Source organism: Daphnia pulicaria, chromosome 7, assembly GCF_021234035.1.
Source record: "Daphnia pulicaria isolate SC F1-1A chromosome 7, SC_F0-13Bv2, whole genome shotgun sequence".
In the NCBI taxonomy this organism is placed as follows: domain Eukaryota; kingdom Metazoa; phylum Arthropoda; class Branchiopoda; order Diplostraca; family Daphniidae; genus Daphnia; species Daphnia pulicaria.
Genome location: NC_060919.1, coordinates 2,738,092 through 2,752,033, shown reverse-complemented (window position 1 = coordinate 2,752,033; position 13,942 = coordinate 2,738,092). Strand labels below are relative to the sequence as shown.

The 13,942-nt window shown below is 45.7% G+C and overlaps 4 protein-coding genes and 1 long non-coding RNA gene across 7 annotated transcripts in view; 4 read left to right on the top strand and 1 right to left on the bottom strand.

Moving 5' to 3' along the window:
• The window catches only part of LOC124349621 (LIM homeobox transcription factor 1-alpha-like), a 947,038-nt gene that overhangs the window by 93,756 nt on the left and 839,340 nt on the right, over positions 1-13,942 (top strand). The gene's annotated exons all lie outside the window — the stretch shown is intronic.
• Positions 1-13,942, top strand: part of LOC124350283 — a 212,576-nt gene that overhangs the window by 188,058 nt on the left and 10,576 nt on the right. The window lies entirely within an intron of this gene.
• LOC124349492 (putative N-acetylated-alpha-linked acidic dipeptidase) lies at positions 974-4,437 on the bottom strand. The gene is made up of 10 exons (XM_046800156.1): positions 4,285-4,437; positions 4,078-4,192; positions 3,012-4,009; positions 2,754-2,900; positions 2,434-2,602; positions 2,236-2,326; positions 1,895-1,918; positions 1,505-1,812; positions 1,337-1,429; positions 974-1,257 (listed from the first exon to the last, which is right to left on the bottom strand). Exons 1-10 carry the CDS (start codon positions 4,346-4,348, stop codon positions 1,062-1,064), a joined length of 2,205 nt encoding a protein of 734 aa, XP_046656112.1. The 5' UTR covers positions 4,349-4,437; the 3' UTR covers positions 974-1,061.
• Positions 5,939-9,776, top strand: LOC124349449 (unextended protein-like). The gene is made up of 10 exons (XM_046800060.1): positions 5,939-6,070; positions 6,206-6,551; positions 6,609-7,047; positions 7,110-7,531; positions 7,645-7,816; positions 7,927-8,235; positions 8,313-8,342; positions 8,413-8,720; positions 8,870-9,023; positions 9,136-9,776. Exons 1-10 carry the CDS (start codon positions 5,970-5,972, stop codon positions 9,624-9,626), a joined length of 2,772 nt encoding a protein of 923 aa, XP_046656016.1. The 5' UTR covers positions 5,939-5,969; the 3' UTR covers positions 9,627-9,776.
• Positions 11,139-12,920, top strand: LOC124349770. Of its 2 annotated transcripts, XM_046800610.1 has the most exons (3): positions 11,139-11,252; positions 11,339-11,448; positions 11,552-12,920. In XM_046800610.1, the coding sequence occupies exons 2-3, from the start codon at positions 11,411-11,413 to the stop codon at positions 12,693-12,695; spliced, it is 1,182 nt and encodes a 393-aa protein (XP_046656566.1). In that variant the 5' UTR covers positions 11,139-11,252; positions 11,339-11,410; the 3' UTR covers positions 12,696-12,920. The 2 variants fall into 2 exon arrangements, with proteins under 2 accessions (XP_046656566.1, XP_046656565.1); XM_046800609.1 differs by having other exon boundaries at positions 11,142-11,448.

Here is a 13,942-nt window from a genome sequence, read left to right as displayed (position 1 = left end):
TTCTTATCTTTTGTTCTATTCTATTTTCTATACTATTTTTAATTTGAAATAAATTATACTGAAGAAAAGAGCAATTAAAATGTTACGGTCGAATAAGTTCAATTCATTTTCAACAACAAAAAAAGCGGATGGCGGATCCGTCAACCCGGAAAATGCGATGATCGCCGAGCTGCTGCTCTGCTGCTGGATATATGAAATAATCGAATTACACACATTTATATACAAATAGCTGATGATGGCGAATCGAAAGAGAGATAACGATGTGACGTATGTAAGAATTGATTTGAATTCGCTCTACGGAAGAACTAGTCGAGCGCTGTAGGCTATCTAGATTGGCCTTGGTTATGCAACCATACGCTGCTGAACACACTACAAATTGCCACGCCTATAGCATATCTATAACAAAGGATAAGATGAATCAAACTTATATAGGGACCTCTCAAAGCGATATTATAATATACTCGCGCCCTTTTAAGTATATAGTATAGGCCCCGGAGAGCATAGCCAATCAAAGTATATTATGAACCTGTACACCCGTGTACACCTTTTCTGTCTAGTCTTTTTCAATCTATAGCTGCGGATGTTTGCCAATTAACGGGAGCGGGTGTTATAAGTGTGTGCTATGGACGGAAGGCGTCGTCTCATTGTGAATTGATCGCTCTCTCCATATTATTAACCGAAATGCTCTGCTGCTGGATGTATATGTCTTTTGTTTTATTTCACCTCTACGAGGAAAATAGCTGGGCAGAGTCTATACTACCATCCAGCGGTATATAGCGATCCATTTCCAATTCCTTCCTCCGATCCTTCTCCCCAGAGAGGCAGCAGCAGCAAAGTTCCCAATTTCATTTGAGAAGATTCACTGGAAGTAATACCCCTGGACTTTCGCTTCTTATTCTTTTGTCTATATGCAATTCGACCATCGATTTTCCATTATAGTGCGTGCAGAAACACATTCGAAAGAAATAGAAACAAGACTGTTAAGTGTGCTGTGTGTATATGTATACGTCGTTGCTTGACGTATAATAATAAATCCAGGGGCTGCTGAAAGGGGGGAGCAATTAAATGTGATCGGATAAGGATTTGGCGGCCGCTTCGATGTAGAAAGCGATGACGGACAAGTGTTGCTGGATCAGGGCCCACTCGGCCGGCTTCTGGACGATCGTCTGCTCGCCAACGGCTTCCAGGAGATCCGTCAATCCGGAGAAACTGCTGCTCGAATAACTGTCGCTGGAACTCGGTGCGAAAACGATGTGACTAAAAAATGGAATGAAATAGAGTTCATAGTTAAATTAATATATAGTGTAAAGTGTATTGAATGTATTTAAAATTATACTTGTACTCTGGCCGATTGGGTAATCCGTGCGGATCGATGAAATGGCGTTCCAGTTGCATCAGCTGATCGTTAACTCTCCGAACAGCCAAAACGCTATAAGGTGCAATTGAATTCACCCGTGTTATTATCGCGCAACAAATGATATGACATTGATTAACTTGAACTTACTCGCTGGTATCGAGATTGGCCAGCGTCGTGTTCTGGAAATGTCTAACGGCTTCGCCGAAATGAGTCACGGCCAACTGGAAATAATTCATCGTGGCATTATTGGCTTCCAGCTTGGCTCCGTAACGCGATTGGATTCCGGCCACTTCTTCGGTCAGGTAAGTGGCATACCAGTCGGGGTCCAGCGGCAGGACGACCGACTCCAGCAAATTGCGGGCCACCTCGGCCCACAATTGGGTGACGGCCCGATGGTGAAGGAATCCGACGTCCATAATGTCGGCCAGCAAATGGTGGGTCTCGTACAGGGTATGCTACATTAACATTTAAACCATTTACGAAAAGGTTAATCTCCAATTTGCTTGGGTGGGACGGACCAAATAAAAAAGAACTCACGTAAAGTGGATAGGATCCAATGTCCTGCAATATGTGATGGATCGTCCGGCAATCCGAGATGGACGGGCAGAGTTGGAAAACAAAACGGTGAAAGATGATATTACATCTAGACCGTGTTTAGTCTACACAGCACACACATTACATTATAGATTGCCCGGCTAGACCTGAGCCTACATTTACTAGGGGGAAAGTACTTATATACTCTAACGGGTATCAAATTGAAAGTGCCCAGCTAACCAAGGGGAAGAAAAGATTATGTAGCTGGGCCAGTCTAAAAATATATCTATAATACGTTCGCAATCATCACAAAGTATATGTGCGTTAACTGTTGTGTGTTTTACCTCCTCGTAGGTGTATCGGATGTCGATGGCGGGCACGCCCAAGACGTGCATGAAGGCCGTGTAATCGCTCCCGCTGCCTAAAATGTTCACCCTGGCAACCATCGGACGACGGCCGCCGGAGCGATCAGAAATTTATTATCATGGCCAAACTCAAAATAGAATAGAGGAAATGGAATATAGAGATGGATTTAATTTCACTTTGGCTTGGCCGGATAATTGGCGTCCGGGTAACGATGGACCCAAGTATCAAAGACCGTAGGGCGTTTCTGGACCACTTCGTCGGCGCTGGGATTGGCGATCCTTTTGGAGCTGTCCAAATAGACTTTGTTCATCAGCGGAGCCCCGCTTCCCCACAGCGAATAATTACCTGTTACAAAGATCAAAATCGAAATGGGCGGGTGATATAAAATAGTACTTAGCCGTCAATAATGTCGATAGGCGAGTTGACGGCGTTGCCTAGCAACAATTAGAGACGGACGGGAATAATAATTTAATAGGATAGACTGCTGTAGCTGTACCTTCGACGGCGATGTCGACGTTCAAATAAGCCACGGCCCTTTGGCTTAATACTTTGGCGTGCTCCTCGACCCACTCGTAGGAGCCGATCAGTCCGTACTCTTCGGCCCCCCAGCTGCAAAAGATCAGGCTCCTTCTCGGCCGCCAATCTGTTTGACAAACAAAATAATTTTTTTTTTTTTTAATTCCGGAATTTCTTTTAATTCCGGAAAATTCCGGAATTTTTTTTTTTTTTTTTAATCTTCCGGAAATTGATTTACTGTAATCTTGTTTGACTTTGCCAAATGTTCTGGCCATCTCCAACATGCAGGCCGTTCCGCTGGACGGATCCAGAGCGCCCAGCGTCCAAGCGTCCCGGTGATTGCCCACCAGAACGTAGCGGTCCGGCTCTTCCTGGCCGTAGAGCATTCCGATCGTGTTGTAAGTGGTGACCAGTTTGTTGGCTGTCTGCATGTTCATCTCCAGTTTCCATCCGTCACCGTACTTGAATCCAGGGCCAAGCGAATAGACAGCTTCCAGATCGCCCTTCCATTGCTCCGGAGCGGTCGGACCGCCCATGGCCCGGAGTAAAAGTTCCGCTTCGTCGTAACCGATCGGCTGGACGGCGATGGAAGGCAGGGGAGCCTCCGATTCCGGAATGCGGTAAGCGCTCTCGACGGCCGGATAGAACGGCGTCAACGGATCTCCGTTGCCCAGGTAAACGGTGCCCGATTGGACGGCCATTCCGGGCATCCACCACGAGTCCGGGTAAATGTCGTTCCGGCCTTTCTTGGCGAAATCCTTGGGGTCCGAGTACAACAAAACGCCGACGGCTCCTTTGCGCTGGGCCAAATCGACAATGTTGGCCCGGAAGGAGGCGCCATAACGGGCCAGTACAATTTTGCCGGAAACGTCGATGCCAACGCTTTCCAAATACTCGAAATCTTCCATCTGCCCGTAATGGGCGTAGACCAGTCCGTACGACTCGATGAGTCCCGTCTTGCCGGAATAGGCGTTGAAGTTGGGAGCGGCCAACTCGGAAAACTCTTCCGGCTGGCTGATGGGCGTCTGCTTGCCGGAAGTGGTGATGTTGGCCAGTCCCTTGTCGTCCAGCAGGCGGACAATGTTGGGCTGCGTCATGTTGGGATAAGAAAGGAGAACTTGATAAGGGACAATGACGACCCGATCCAGCCCGGATTGGACAAAATTATCGCGAAGCCAGACGGCCTGCTCGTAGTCCTGCGCCGTTCCGGCTAAATGTGGAACGCTGCTCAAGTGTCTTTGAAATAAACATTAATTTTGAGTTAACTTTTAATGAATCGGAATTGAATTAAACTTAAAATATACTTGAGATAGGCACTGATGTTGACAGCAGAGATTTCGTTTTGCAGCTGCTGGAAAACGTCCATTTTGGGAGCGGGCGAATGATCGGCATTGTATCCGGCGTAGTAGAGACCAACGCCTTTTATTATTATTAATAAATATGAATATAATTAGTCTATAATAATTAATAAATGTAATGATTAGACATTAACAGAAACAATTCTATGTTACCTATGGCGACGCCTGTGACGACGTAGAGGATGGCGAAACTAATCACCAAATTCTTGGTCTCCATTCCTTTGGTTTTTTGAGACTAACTGAGACAAATTGCGCCAGTCGGATGCAATTTCTTCTCGACTGGCTCGACGTTTAAAAGTCAACTGCAGATAAAAATGTCTAATCAAATCAACCATCAAATGACACGGCCATCAGAAGGCCTATAAATGCCCATTGCTGATTGCGTGATACCGTAAGCCCCACCAACCAAGATCCTGTATTACAGGATTATTGTTTGTGAACATTTCAACTGTCAACAACTTGTTATCGCACGTTATCATCCGCCAGCAGCTTTTTGGCCATCTATAAATGTAAGCCACAACTCAAATAGAATGAAAGAAAAAAAAGGACATTGGGACCTGTTTATTTTTGTCCAAAAGATTAGAGATTTTGTGCTGGGCTGGTCCAGCAGAAGAAGATTAAACGTTCGTCGAGGACGACAAGCTTTTCAACACACAGCCCATCGTCGTCTATACATATTGGCATCATCTCAATTTGGAAATAATAAGCTCAATTATCTCTTAAAAATGGAGTCCAAAAATATCATTACTGAGTCTAATCTTCTTATTACTTCACGGTTACATAGTCTTTACTCTCTTTTTAATCACCGTGAGTGTGCGGGTGTCGCGCGATGGAGCCAATCGGCCATACCATTTATCCCTTCCGGCAGCAGAGTATTAGATAGGTTATAAGGTGTATATAAGGTTCTCACAGCAGCCAGCCAGCCAACCGAGTCGAAGATGGAAACTCTTTTTCCATCCGTGTCGCCTGCTGTGTATAAATAAGACTCTTTTCTGTTGTCTTATCTATCTCTCTCGGACCGAGCCTTTTAGCACCCCCCGCGATCGAATTAGTAAAAGCCTACTACATAGACTCTGTGTGTGTAATCTTATAGCATCAGGTTCTCTCGGCAATCAAGTAGAAACGCGCGGCTGGACATTTCTCGGCACCAGCTGGGCTTGTTATTATTTTATTCTGATGGCGCACCTATATAATACCCCGGCCTTGATTATTGCTGTACAACATCTTTTTATAATCTAATTTTTTGTTTCAGTTCATTCAAGCTTTTATTAACTAATTATGGTAACAGGTGCAGAGATCAGACAGTCGGCCTTGTAAAAAAAAATAAATAAATAAAAAGCTGAATTTAATTCCAATTTCCGGCAGCAGCATATAATATGGTGTAATTTGATTGTTTGCCAGATTGGTTTATTTATTTTTATTTTTTCTTTCTTTCACCATCACGATCCCCTAGCGCAATGAATAGTCCTGGTTGCACCACCCAACCAGCTACTATAGTACGTAATTGCCAGTCAACGAACGCTTCCCACCCAATTCAATTCAATTGTCGATGTGTGTAAGGATGAGCACGAACGATAAAAAGTAGATCGAACAATTGGGCGGCCGCCACTCGAATATGGATAGAGCAAACCCCAGCCTCAGGATCGAGATGGATAGATACAGACATAAAGTTCACATGGGAATATAAATCAGGAATAATTAAATATGATGCCGCCATCGCCGCCGCTGTTGTTGTCGGCCGTTTGTATTTATTTATTTCACGGCGAACACGGCCGTCCATTTGACTATTATAAAGGAGAACTATTATCCATCATGGACTGCACACATCGTCCACGGACATGGACACGGCTGCAACCATTCTCACCGTCCTTCTCTTTTTGCTACTCAATTTCCCGCTGGGCACCGACAGCAGCTCGCTGGCCGACCTCACCACCATCAGGTTGCCATTTTCTCACCGTCAAATTTCAACTCTATTTCTTTTTTATTTATTTCTTTTGAAAAAATAATAGCGAAATGATTATATTTTCCCCTTTTTTTATTTCTTTTTGCGGTACCTATTATTGCGTCGTATTAGGAATCGATCCGGCCGCTCCGTCAACACGTCGTCGTCCGTCCTTTTGGCGGCTGAACAAACTCATCAAGTGGCGGTGGCGGGAGCACAGCAGCAGACGTCCAACGACCGAAATTTCGTTTACAAAGTTGTCAGACTCAGCGGTGGGTCGACGACGCCGAAGCCTCCTCCTCCGGCCGTGTTTGTGACAGCTCCTCCGCATGTTAATAATCATGGCCATTATTATCCGGATGAATTCGACGCTCTCCTGCGATCGGCCTTTATCGTCGGCCTCCGCGTCGAGGATGCGGACAGCAAAGGCGTTTCTTACGACGCCGACGGCACTCCAAACATTCAAGCGGGAAAAGCGGTAACTTTTGAAAACATTTAAAATTTGATCTCCACTCGTGAAATGTGTCGGGTCCAGGTGACGGTGCGGCTATTTGGCGACGACATGAGCGAAGCCTCCCAGTTCCGTTTCGTCTCGGTCGCCCGTCAGAGAGGCGACGACTGCGAGGACCTGCCCTTCACGGCCATCGTCAACGTCACGAAGAATTCGCTGACCAATTTCTCGGCCCTCGTCCATTTCCGTCTGCCCAGTTTGCCCAGTCATCCGATCAACGACGACGATTCCTACCCGGCGGCAGTGACCGACGACGAGACGCAAGAAGGAGAAGAAGAGCTGCCGGCCTTTTACGTCTGCTCCATGGGCATGTCGGCCGACGGGCGGATGCGCTGGATTCATCAGGGCAAAGAGCCCGGAGTCAAATTGAGAACCTACGAGAAAACGTTGCCGTTGTGGTTCCAGCTGGCCATCATCGGCCTCCTCCTCTCACTGTCCGGCCTCTTTTCCGGCCTCAATCTCGGTATAGGAATAATTCATTCTGATTGATTTAAATTAAATCAAAATTTGGATTGAATTCAATAGGTTTGATGGCGCTGGATCGGACGGATTTGAAGATTTACGAGAACACGGGATCGGAGAAGGAGAAGGGATTCGCCCGGGCCATCATTCCCGTCCGCAATCACGGCAATTACCTCCTGTGCACCTTGCTGCTGGGCAACGTCCTGGTCAACTCTTCGCTGACGATCCTGCTGGACGATTTGACGTCGGGCATTATCGCCATCGTCGGATCCACCATGGGCATCGTCATCTTCGGCGAAATCGTCCCGCAGGCCATCTGCTCCCGTCACGGGTTGGCCATCGGCGCCCACACCGTCTGGATCACCAAGTTCTTCATGCTCCTGACTTTCCCCCTCTCCTATCCCATCTCGTTGATCCTCAACTTGATCCTGGGCGAGGAGATCGGAGCCTACTACAACCGGGAGAGGCTTAAAGAATTAATCAAGGTCTGATATCGATTATTATTATTCCGGCCATCTCTGTCCGGAATCGAGGTCATCATAATTTAATTGCGAGTCACGTTCTGCTATCCCGCTTATGCGCGTTTGCTTGTATGTAGGTAACCAACGAGTACCACGACTTGGAGAAAGAGGAGATCAATATCATCTCGGGAGCGTTGGAAATGCGCCGCAAAACGGTGGGCAACATCATGACCCGATTGGAGGACATTTTCATGCTGAGCTACGACTCGGTACTCGACTTTGAGACCGTTTCCCAGGTGCTCAAACAAGGTCAATTGCTGCTGCGTCATTGAATTGCTCATTGATTTGATATTCCGTTTGTTTTGGGGAGTATTAAAGGAGCGTTTGATTGTTCTTGTTTGTTGATTGGTTTTGATTAGGTTTCTCTCGAGTGCCAATCTACGACGGGGCCAGGAACAATATCGTCGGGCTGCTCTTCATCAAAGAGTTGGCGTTGGTCGATCCCGAGGACGCCGTTCCGTTGCAAACGCTCTGCAAGTTCTACCAGCGCCAGTGCAACTTTGTCTTTGACGACACGACGCTCGACGTCGTCTTCAAGGATTTCAAGGAAGGCCACAAGGGTCACATGGCCTTCGTCCAGCGGGTCAACAGCAACGGCGACGGCGACCCGTTTCACGAGACCGTCGGACTCGTCACTCTCGAGGACGTCATCGAGGAACTCATTCAAGGTGATGGCGCCAAATTTGAAAATTCAAATTCAATTCATTTTTTTGTAACTTTTTTCTGATATTTGACATTTTTCCAGCTGAAATTGTCGACGAAACGGACGTATGGAGTAAGTGCTGGCAACAGGGTGATTGATGTGTGATTAGTTTTGTCTAATAACGCGATGAATTGAATTCAAGTTGACAACCGGAGTAAACGACGCCGTGAGAAGAGCAGATTGCTGCAGGATTTCAGCAGTTTCGCCGTCCAGTACCGGGTGCCGGCCAGTCACAAGATCTCGGCCCAGTTGGCGTTGAGCGCCTTCCAGTTCCTCAGTTCGTCCGTCGACCCGTTCCACGCCAACTGGATCTCGGAGAACGTCCTGCGTCGTCTGGTCCAACAGGGTCCCGTCGTCCAATTCATCCGCGTCGATAAGAGCCGGAAATCTTTAAGCAATTCCGATCCGGACTCGCCGGCAGCAGCGGATGCCACCCTCATCTATCAGCAAGTAATATTCTGATGCATATTTCAATTTTCAACAACAACTTCTTTTCTAACTTTCCTATTTTCCATCTGAATAATCCATTTTTCTTTTTTTTCCTTCCGTTTTCTCTTTTTATTTCCTCCACCCGCTCCATTGCGGACCTCATCAAAAAGGGAAAAGCTGCCGACTATTTCGTATTGATCCTGGAAGGGCGAGTGGAAGTGACGGTCGGCAAGGAGAGCCTAGTTTTCGAAAGTGGGCCGTTTAGCCATTTCGGGTCGTGCGCCCTGACGGCCGGCGGAGTCTTCGCCCTTGGCGACGAATTGGGTGAGCATCATATGAGAAAAGACTTTTGATTTCATCGGCGCAGCGAGATGGAAGAGGAGGAGCTGGTTGATATTATATATTATTATTAAATAAAAAAATGTGCGGCTGACAGGTGAGTCGACTAAAGCGTCCGTCAAGTGCTGGCCAAGTAATGGAACCCTCCAGCTTTCGGGTCGAGCTTTATCCATTTCCGAGCCTGCTGCTGGCGCAGTTATCGGGGCCGGAGCTCCTCCTGCTGGCGTCCAGTCGTCATCTCCGCCGTCGGGAGCAGGAGCAGCTCATCATCAGATTTTCGTCTCGGATTACACGGTCCGGGCCCTGACATCAGTCACTTATCTGCGCGTCAGCCGGTTCCTCTACCAGGCGGCCCGCTCGGCCACCCTGTTGGAACGGGCTCAAGTCACGTCGGACAACAACGGCCGGGCCGGCGACAACGGGCGGCTCAGCGTCGATAGCGTCGTCGATGTCGACTCTTCTCAGCTGACCTCGACAGGGTCATCCTACCGCTACTCCAGCAGCGGCTCGATCGTCGACGCTAATTGCGCCGGCGGCAATTTAAGCGAGTCCAATCAAGAGACCAACGCCGTTAGCACCCAGCTCTAGGTCCGGTCTCAGCGAGATCCCGTCTAGCTCAACGGACATTTCACATATGCCGGTCCTTCTTCTTATTATTGAATTGAATCATTTTAGGGGAAATTATTTTGACACCTGTTAGATTTGTGACGGTTAACAATAAAACTAAAGTCAATTGAATCAACCTCTGTCTGTATACTTTATGGCGCATAGCGAATTTTTACCGCATGATTTATGGCCATTCAAAGAGCGCGGGAAATTACGAATGATGGGATATCAAATAACAGAAGGGAATTTAGCTGGTCGGTTGAATAACGACCGAGACGGCGCGCTTCAATATCAAGAGCCCAGAAACGGGTAGCCACTAACAATAAAAAGAGAAACGACGCCGGTCTAACAAGAAATAAGGGAAAGAGAGTTTATTTGACGCGCCAGCAAACGGCGTCCATAAATTTCTCGGGTGGGTTCCATCAACCCATGAAACGATGAAAGGCTATCAAAATTTTCTGCCTATACACGTTTGAAAAATATATAGACGAGCACGGCAGTCGTTTATTATCTGAGCCATTTCCAGCCGGGCGCAACGGGAAACGGGAGCTGCTCACGCAATGATGTAAAAGTTACACCTTTTTTTGGGGGTTTGAATCTCTCGAAACGGGCGCTAGATGTCCGCGTGAATCACGACACACTCTCACGGCGAGCATTTCGCTATCGGCGGCCTATCGTCCTTTTCGATGCAAGTGCGAACGCACTCGGCGGGTTATCCACCATTTTATGCGAACGTTCAATTTTCAGAGCGGTCGCAATCAATGGGTGGCCATTCGTTATGAGCAGGCCCAGTCCGTATTCGTCGGCAAGATTTAGCGTGAACATGGTCAAGGACAATAGTAGTGCTGTGTGCGTGCTGAAAACATTTAGTCCCTTTGGTATCCGTTCGATCGATTATTCCGGTTTATTTATTTTTTTGTTTTATACTAAAGTTTTGGCCGGCTACTGCACGCAGAACAATGGCCAATAGTGCGGGGGGCCTGTATATATAATATTCCCAGCGATAACCACTCCAAGGCCGACGAGTGCACACGATCTCTTTAGAAAAATAAATAACTTCTAGATAAATAATGAAAGGCATATAAATCGATAGTCGGTGCAGGATATGATGTTTTATTACCCAAACGCAACTTTTATATTTTGTGGGTGGGGATCAGAGGAGGAACTCTGCCCCACGCTATATATACGACTCCGCTAAGATTGGACCTAACTTTGATCCGGCCAAGTTCGATCTCTAATATGTATACGTGTATCACTGTGCGGAGAGAACGCTTCATTTTTAAACTTTTATTCCTCTGGGTTGACATTTACGCTACTCATTGGTGCATTGGGTAGAACCTAAGGGTCAAATAATCTATTTTTAAAAAATGTCAAAGCTAATAATTCACGAAGACGAAGCCAACAAAACAAGCCAACAAATAAATCAAGATGCATTGAGCTGAAAGTGAACTATTTGGCAACGTGAACTAGAACTAGAAGGAGCACACATTTATGTCGTCCGCTTTTAGATGGCGCTGATCCAGTGATCGTTGACCGACAACCTCATTGGCTCATTCAGAATTTCTGATTCAGTCCTACACATACACCCACTTAAGCAGTTATTTGAGTGTGAGTTATTAGACTGTAAATACTTTATTGAACTATCTCTGAGCTTTATTTTTGCATTGATTCGTGGTCTTGGTGGTTTTGCATAGTTAATATTTACGGCACTTGGCCATTTTTAACACAAATATTCGGATTCGGCATCTTTTGACAACACCACTGGGATGAGCTCTCAGCAATTCGCCTGGGAACGTTCCTTCATGTAAGACAATCATTCAATCAAATGTTTTACACATTTTGTGTGACCTCTCAACTGTTGGAATTCTACATGTCCTACATGAATTGTTTTCCTTCCCAAACATTAGGTGCAACATGACCGAGTCCAGCACATTCAGCATCACTCACATGCCTATCTCGATGAAGGAAGTGAGGCATGGTCTGTTTCGCATTCACTGGAACTTTGAAAACAGAGATCACCAGGAAGGTGTCTGCAAGGAGGTGATCCAATTGTACGGGACTCAGTCAGGACGAGGCTACATCTTCACTTACCACCTCGAAATTGTGCTGGACAAATTGAGAGACAAGCCTTATCTTTTTACCATCACTGTCGAGGAAAGCAGCAGCAGCAGCAAAGAATCCAGTGACTGTGAGACGACCGTAACCAACTCAACCACTCGTCCACAACAGCATCAGCAACCGTTGACTGAAACAACATTCTGTCCTGCCAGTTACATCTCGTTGCCGAAATCCGGGCTTCCGGTTGCCGTTTGGATCCACATCGAGGAAAATTACAAAGACGAAATACACTTGTGGAAAACGGAAGAGACTGACAAGTGGATCAAGAAATTGCGGTTCAGCCGATCGCCGGAAGACATCACTCTGTGGGTGGATTTCGGAACCATCACGGCGAGCGAAAATAAAATGATCAGCTCCATGGGGAAACTGGCCGACATGTTCAGAAATCAAACCCTGTGTGACGTCCAGTTCAACTTCATTGGCGGTCAATCTGTTGGCGCTCACGTTGCGATTCTGTCGGCCGGCAGCCCAGTGTTCGCCGCCATGTTCCAGTCAACTTTCATGGAGTCCCTCACGCGGCAAGTGATGATCACCGACATTGAAGTCGACATTTTCAAACAGCTGCTCGTTTACATGTACACCGGGAGCATACCCGAATTGGAAGAAGAGAACGTCACGCTGCTTTTCGTCGCTGCGGACAAATACGGAATCGAGACCCTCAAGGAAGTGTGCGCCGACGACTTGCTGGAGCAGCTGGAAACCGAAAACGTCATCAAAATGCTGGTCTGGTCTCATTTCCATTCGATTGCCAAGGTGTTTGAAGGTGCCATGGAGATTTTAGTGGACAATTACTGCGAGCTCTGCTTCCAGCCGGAATGGCTGGATTTTACAAAGAACTATCCTGATTTGTGCGTGATGGCGACACAGCGCATCGCCTTGGCCACTCAGCGGATCGTCATGTCCTCTCAGCATCCGAACCCATGGATGCATTGAAACAGGAAATTTATCTTCTAGTTCGTTTTGGTCGTCTTAGTCATTATTCACTTTCAATTGCTTTTAGTAGATTAAATGTTGCGAAAACTAAAATTTGTCGTATTCCAAATTTTCCATATTGGCTAATTATTTTTAAAAACAAATTTCTTGTGATGAAAATGTCTTGCTCAAATAAAATAAAACATTAGTTCCCATTCAAGTGGAACTCGGTGCGATATAATGGAGTAGTTGGAATATCATAATTTTAATTTCTTACTCAAATTATTATCTAGCAGTTAACTAACGTGTGCGTGAATTGGAAAAAAGTTTAATGAATCATGCAATTTATGCATTTAAGATAGAATCTGTGATGATATTTTTTGTTTTGTGTATGACACTTGGAGAGTATTTCCCACGCAAATCAAATATTCAAATAACCCGCCGACATCAAGAAATTTCGCACGTTCCTCGACTGCTAGATGTCATTGTTTGCGATGAAACCGTTCGACGCTAGATGTCATGGTTGAATGATGGAGGAAACGTTTTTGAATTTACATTCTGCTTCCACGTTTTTTGCCAAGTAAAATTCTTTTTATTCTTTTTATTATTAACTACAAACTAAAAAATGGCCCAACTTATTTCCGGTCAATAAAATCATGATCCCAGTTGGATGTTGCGGTATATTGGGGACAGGATGTGCATTTAGATGTGGAATGTTTAATATGAATGTGGTAAACTGGTAACAACAAGTAATCCACCTCGTTGGCATGATCTGAATTCTGAAAGGACTTCTAAAGCTTCACGGTCGTCACGTTAGTTTATGCAACATTTCAATGTATTGCATGTCTGGAATGAACATGTACTGTAGGTATTACTTCAATTTGATCTAATACTTCCATCATGCTTCCATTTATATGGCCAACTGCCTGACCTGCCTCATTCACAATTTTAACATTCATAGCATAGTAATTTTTGCTGTTCTTTTATTTTGTTTCATATCTTACAACTAATAAAATAACAAATTGTATTTGCAGATGAGTAGAGCAAGGTGGAAACGGCAACAGCAATCTTTCAACAAATCTTAATCCTTTCACACACTCCTCAGCTACATTATTATTGGATTATTTTATCTTTACCAATTGACCTTGTTAGATTTTTATGACTGCTAGTTCCATGATTCCTTTCTCCTTGAGAAGAAGACTGCCAAGAAGTAGGAAGAATTGCTAAGGCTGTGTCAATGGACCTGTTTCAAAATGACTACAACCCTA

Excerpts from the sequence above, each read along its gene's own strand:
- LOC124349770 (XM_046800610.1), top strand. The coding sequence starts at position 11,411 with ATGAGCTCTCAGCAATTCGCCTGGGAACGTTCCTTCAT. Across the intron at positions 11,449-11,551 it reads GCCTGGGAACGTTCCTTCAT|GTGCAACATGACCGAGTCCA; the intron begins GTAAGACAATCA and ends CCCAAACATTAG.
- LOC124349492 (XM_046800156.1), bottom strand. The coding sequence starts at position 4,348 with ATGGAGACCAAGAATTTGGTGATTAGTTTCGCCATCCTCTACGTCGTC. Across the intron at positions 4,193-4,284 it reads CGTCACAGGCGTCGCCATAG|GCGTTGGTCTCTACTACGCC; the intron begins GTAACATAGAAT and ends TAATAATAAAAG. Across the intron at positions 1,430-1,504 it reads GCCAATCTCGATACCAGCGA|CGTTTTGGCTGTTCGGAGAG; the intron begins GTAAGTTCAAGT and ends TGCACCTTATAG.
- LOC124349449 (XM_046800060.1), top strand. The coding sequence starts at position 5,970 with ATGGACACGGCTGCAACCATTCTCACCGTCCTTCTCTTTTTGCTACTC. Across the intron at positions 7,048-7,109 it reads CTTTTCCGGCCTCAATCTCG|GTTTGATGGCGCTGGATCGG; the intron begins GTATAGGAATAA and ends TGAATTCAATAG. Across the intron at positions 7,532-7,644 it reads GGCTTAAAGAATTAATCAAG|GTAACCAACGAGTACCACGA; the intron begins GTCTGATATCGA and ends GCTTGTATGTAG.